General features: G+C 28.6%; 1 protein-coding gene across 1 annotated transcript in view; it reads right to left on the reverse strand.

The window, feature by feature from the left end:
- Positions 1-1,066: 1,066 nt before the first annotated feature.
- Positions 1,067-6,492, reverse strand: part of LOC106688903 (corticotropin-releasing factor-binding protein) — a gene marked incomplete at its 5' end in the record, with an annotated part of 82,366 nt that continues 76,940 nt past the window's right edge. The window contains 1 exon segment of the mRNA XM_067044802.1: positions 1,067-3,092. Within this exon segment, the coding sequence (XP_066900903.1) occupies positions 2,953-3,092 (140 nt within the window).

Here is a 6,492-nt window from a genome sequence, read left to right on the forward strand (position 1 = left end):
CCTCTGAAGATAAAAATTATAAACTACTTTATAATACATTCAACTAGCTTTAATTTGAGTGCACCCGCAAGAGAGATCTGCACAAATACAAGCTCCTGAGACATAGTTTTTCATAAACCAAAACGTTTTGTCCAAACAACTAGAAATCATCATCTTGTTAATTTATTTTGGCAAATATCATGAAAACAATTACTCCTACAAATATAATTGTCATAAACTATTTTATAGCACATTAAACTAGCTTTAATTTGTGTGCTAATAGACATCTGTATATCACATAGTTCCTGTGATAAAGATTCCCTCACTAACTACTAATTTTTCAGTTAGTATTTCATGAAATATTGCTTTTTAAAAAAACTGTATCTTGAGAACTATTGAGCGTAAACAGCTCTGCTAGGGCTCATATTTTAGCAAATTTACTCTACCTTAAATGATCTAGTAGGTTTTCTAGTGATATTGGTAGTTTTTAATGATACAGAGCCCCGAATGAAAAATTAATTTTTTAACATTTTAAAACAGCCGTCATTTTTTATTTTCCCTAACTATTTATGGCAGACTCATCAGTTTTGACTAGTAATTATACATAGTTTTCATTAAAGTAACAAAAAATTGGGGTGAAATAACTTAATTTTTTAATCCTTGAGATTACTACCTCAAACTATAATATATAATTGAGTAGCTTCAACGTAAAGGAGACATACCTCCTGCAAGACCTGACAGCTTTTTACGTTAAGAAGAAATTTCCATGTATACCTTTAAAGTAGAAATCATTGATCAAGTAACATTGTTTTGATATAAAAATTTTAATTTATTAATATGGGGTCAATTTCAACATATTAAATGTACTGTTTTTAAAACAAAAGTTGAATTATATTATGCTGAAGTATTAAAACCATTGTATTTTTATTCTAAGTTTTTAATCTTTAGACAATTATAATTTTTAAAAAATAATTTTTTTTTCTCTGTTACTCATTATGATCATTGGAATCTTATTTTCATAGTCGAACTAATAATTGTTGTATTTGAAATACTTAAAATTTAGGACATGATATAATGACTGAAGCAGTAAGAACAACCGTTCATTTTTCAATCTTTTATATTTTCTGGACTTGAGATACTTTATTGGAAGTTTTAAAGACATTGGTAAAATCTAAACAGGCTTGACTCAGAGTTGGGCAAAAATTAGCTATGGATGAAACTAATAGCTAAAATTGCCATGGATACGATACTTATTTATCAATGGTTCATTCATTCATCTATATAAGTGTCGTATCCATGGTAACTTTAGCTATTAGTTTCATCCATAGCTAATTTTTGCCCAACTCTGGCTGGACTTTAAAAAGAAGCTTGAGCTCTTTTCTCTCAATACTATCCATTGCATAATGAAAGTCTTCCCTCAAATGAAAAGTACCATTCGTGTAGTTCTTCAAATATTGTATATACAACATTTATTCTGTCGCTGTTAGGTTCTATTATAAATGTTCACAATTGAAACACATATGTAACAAAAAAAGTTGTAATATCTGATGATGAGAGAGAACATTTATTTTTAAACTAAATTTTCGACTAACTACACAGATTACAGTAGTCTCAGAACATGAATTACTTCTTGACTTATATTATTATAATTTTATTAAAGATTAAATTAACAAAATTTAAATAAATAATAAATTAATAAATAAAGAACCAAAGTTCTCTGTAAAATAATCAGTCTTTAATAAATGACAGCCAAAAGAAAAAGACAACCTTTGACGAGGCCATGACTAGAATGAACTTTCCAAATTTAAAATAATAGATCTTAAAGACCAGGGCTGTGTTAAGAGGGAGGTTGGAGAAAAATTTTAGTGGGAAGCAAATATTCCTCTCGTTAGGGGAGAAATTAATAAAAAAAAATTTAATAAAGATATATAATTAAATAATTTATTTTTTCCTTGTTATTATTAGATTTAACTGATTATTCATTACTGGACTTAAAAAAAAAGACAGGCCTGCACCCTGCCTTTCAAAAACAGTACTAGTTTGTCAAAAACAATACAATATTAATTTGACATTGTTGATTATATATATTATATCATTGATTTGATGAGTAACTACCAAGATATATTATTGTGAATAGTAATATAGTGAATAATTTTTATCAATTTTTTCCATTTTGAATACTAGGTAAATAAAGTATTTTTAACTACAGTCATAAAGACATATCACTGGTCAGAAAGAACAATGATGAAACTGTAAACTTTGTGAAAATTTCTTTATTGTTTTGGTGGACTTAAAAATCCATTTATAAATTTTGTGTTAGTCGACCTAATAGTTCTAAAAAATTCGCCAAGAGAGGAATTTTACCAACAGTTTGCTTTACTATATTTCTTATTTTACTTTTTTAAATTATCATTTGAGTTATTCCATTGTAGAAAGATAAATGTTTGATTAATTACAGTTAGATAAAAATAAGTATTTGAGAATAAAATTGAGGAGTTTTTTTATTAAAATTTAATATATACACTTCTGAAAAGTAAATTTTGTTTTGGACAAATTAAAATCCTACATAAAAAAATTATCTAGTTTATTTCTAAATTTAAATTTTCCTCTGTCAAATAAGTATTAAATATATAAATTTTTAACTGATCTACACGATACTCCCACAATAATTTTAACTATTAAGTGTCCAAAAATGGATATAATTATTTTTAAGTGGATATATTGAATTTTATTTATTATCTATACATTGCAATTTTTTTTTTTAGTGAGTAACTTATTCAATTCTTATTAAAAAGATGTTAGTGCGTTCGTTATGTTTTTACTCCGAATGCAGATTTATCTTAACACGGCCCTGCTAAAAACTATGAATAAAAACAAAATATAATAATAATAAATAAAGGAAAGCCATTATTCAAGAAATTAAATTGAAAGTGAGCCTATTAAGTTATGCCAGATTATAGAAGTTTATTATATTTAAGGACAGATGAGAGCCGGGGAGTTGAGTGATTCTTCAGTAGCCTGGCGGATCCCAACTGTCACAGCATTGTCGAACTCACCGCTCGACACCAACCTGATGGTTGCAATACCGCACAGCACAGTCTCAACCAAGTGTCCTGAAAACATAGAAATAAGATTAATATCTAGGATATCTCAGAAAAATAACAATGTAATTAAATAGTTAAATCATTCTAAATTATATTATTATTAAATATAATAAGATGGTCAGGATTGGGGTCAAAAAAAGAACAAATAGTTTATAACTATTTTAATGTCCGACGTTTCGCCCCACTTTGTAGGGCTTCTAAGTGGCACAGGCTGTTTAACCTTTCGCTTTGCAACAGCCTTGCAAAGTGGGGCGAAACGTCGGACATTAAAATAGTTATGAACTATTTGTTCTTTTTTTGACCGCAATCCTGACCATCTTCTTATATTTAAGTTTTGTATAATATAATATAATGTTATAATGTATTATTATTGTTGTAAATTACATATTAATAATGGATAAGAGCCCATTCCTGTTTACAAAAGCTATTATTATAAACAAAATTCAATGGCTATTGTTATGAACTAAAAAATTATTTCTTGTATAGCACATATGAATGAAAAAATAATTTTATTCTGGGACAAATGTTCCATAAGAATAAATACATGTGGAAATAGTAAATGGCATATAAACTAAATATGAAAGACCATTTAGATAAAGTAAATACTGTAGAAAAAATGAAAGTAAAGGTTTATAGAGTGGATTGCAAAATAATTAGTGAGAAATAAATAACGACGAAAACAAAAAGTCAAGGAATTGTAGATTTAAAGAGGAAGTTGAGCTGAATAAATGAATGAAGATAAAGATGTGAAAATGAAAAATGATCTGTAGAGGATAGGTAACTAGAGTCTAATAAAAAGTGAAATGAACATAGAAAAGGTGGAAGATCAATAGTACAATACAATAGTTCAATTAAGATTTAAAGACTAAATTATTTTCATAAAAAAAAAAAGATGTTGTTTTCGGGATCACTAGTTCAGCTTAAATTTTTATTGACAATATTAAAATACAGAAAATCAAATTTAAAAATGTACTTGTACGCCGCTCTCTACCGACCGATTATGTCCCCACCAACTCCGCCATTATTATTACTAATAATAATAAAGAGATAAAAACATAAAATAATAAAAATATAGAAAAAGAAAAGGGTAAAAAACTAAAACAATAAGAACAAGAAAAAAAAACACGTATTTTTAATATTGCTGACTTTGCCTATGTAATATTAGAATAATAAGCAATTGTCCAACTAGACTTAGTGAGCTGTGAGTATAGCAGGCCAATGCAAAGTGTTTCTCTCTTCTCTAGAGGTAGTTTTCACAAGGAAAAGATTTAATCATAAACTGGAGATAAAACCAGCTCCTATGTACTCAGGAGAAAAGTAAGCAGGCACGATTCAGCTATAAAAGGAAAATATAAGAGACACCGGAGAGGTAAGGCGGAGAAGGGGGGGGGGAGAGATTGACGGCGTTAGCGAACGACCCAAAGGATTATCATGTAACTCCAGTTAAAATATTTTTATCAAGCCCAGGAGGAAAATATGTTACTGAGAAAAGATATGAAATATATACAGGTGATGCCACTGTTATGTGAGCGTACTCTTGGAGGAGGAAAGTATGTATTCTCATAATTGATGACAACATATATTACTTTCGCTTCTCTATATATCACATGTAATAAGGAGAAGTATTGCTATAGTCATTGTATTCAAATTCCAGTCTTGGCGAGGTCCCTTGATAGTACTAGAGTCCAAGAGGAGATAAAAGTTATTTCACCCTAATTTTTTATTACTTTAATTAAAACTAAGTATAATTACTAGTCAAAATTTATGAGTCTGACAAGTATAGTTAAAGGGAATAAAAAATGGTCGCTGTTTCCAGAGTTGGGCAAGTATTATTCAATGACGAGAGACGAATACTTTTTTATTCGTTATTATTTTACACGAATAATCAATTATTCGTACAAAAACATATGATTAACCATCCGAATACTTTTATATTCGTCATTATTTTACACGAATAATCAATTATTCGGACAAAACAATTCGAATAACCATTTGAATACTTTTGTACCAGCCTATTTTATAGAAAAATAATCTATTATTCGAAAAAATTAAATGATTAACCATCCGAATACGTTTGTATTCGTATAAAGACTCCTTTTTCTATCTTACAGCTATACATAGATATATTTTATGATCGCGTATAGATTAATTTTAACTTTTCTAATTTCTAACATGTAAGGGTCCATTTTTATGTTTTCGAATATGTAGAATATTAAAATACTATCGATTAATTTTAACTTTTCTGATTTCTAACAAGTTAAGGTCCCTTTATATGTTTCGGGATATGTAGAATATAAAAATGCTATCGATTAATTTTAACTTTCTTGATTTCTACATTTTCTACATCTTACATGTTTCTAACTTGATTTCTAACATCAGAAAAGTTCATATAAATCGATAAGCGATCACAAAATCGATATCATTTTTATATTCTGCATTATAAAGGGACCCTAACATGTTAGAAATAAGAAAAGTATTTTTGTCACATTATACTGTCCACTGAATAAATATCAGAACCAGTTCTAAAATCAATTACTGCATACTCAGGCTTTACCCCAGACTGCAGTCGTTGAGCAAATGTTCTGAAACTTAACTTGAAATTATTTTATTTAAACAATAAAAACCACTCCCAAAAAAGTGAAAAGATTATAAATAAACGAATAACTGTTTATCTCAAAGTGGTGAGTTAAAGCTGTATGGTGCGCGCACCAGATGGCACCCTCTTCCCTAACTCTCGATATTGGACGAACACTGTATTGAATTAAAATAGGGGAATGTTTTACATAAGTAAATATGAAAAATCACAACGAACTCACCTGGATAAGAATCTATTCCGCAAAAGGTGTTGGCTTGGATGAGCTTCGGGGTTGCTAAGTCCATCCCGCCACTTATTTCCACAAAGTCCTTCAGCCCCGTCTCTTCACACTGAAACAGAGTACGGCAGTATTGTTGAAAATGAATGGAAGGAATATAGATATTAGTAAAAGGCTGCTTATTCTTCATAATTTTTTATTTATTGTACATTAATTAAATTAAACATAAAACCTATTAACTATAAATGGCGCATTCAATAATACATTCCAACATTAAATTGAATTTTTTATCTGAATCTTTGACCTCATCTGATTTTACATAATTTAATTTATTTTCTATTTTTAATTTAAAATGCAATTCGTACTGCCGTGACCATCGCAATCCGCTTAGTTGTAGGGTATTACGATGTCTGACAGTACTCCTTTGTTCAACTTTTATACAATTTATTTTAATATTATATTTTTATGACTTTTATAATTTTAGTTAACCAAATTTGAGCCTTTTAGTTAACAAAATAACTCCATAAAATCACTCATAGCATTTTCAATATTGATTTTATAACCATTTAGCATTGAAGAAATAGTTCAGAGCAGAG

Source organism: Halyomorpha halys, unplaced genomic scaffold (genome assembly GCF_000696795.3).
Source record: "Halyomorpha halys isolate HHAL.00 unplaced genomic scaffold, Hhal_1.1 Scaffold1232.1, whole genome shotgun sequence".
Classification (NCBI taxonomy): domain Eukaryota; kingdom Metazoa; phylum Arthropoda; class Insecta; order Hemiptera; family Pentatomidae; genus Halyomorpha; species Halyomorpha halys.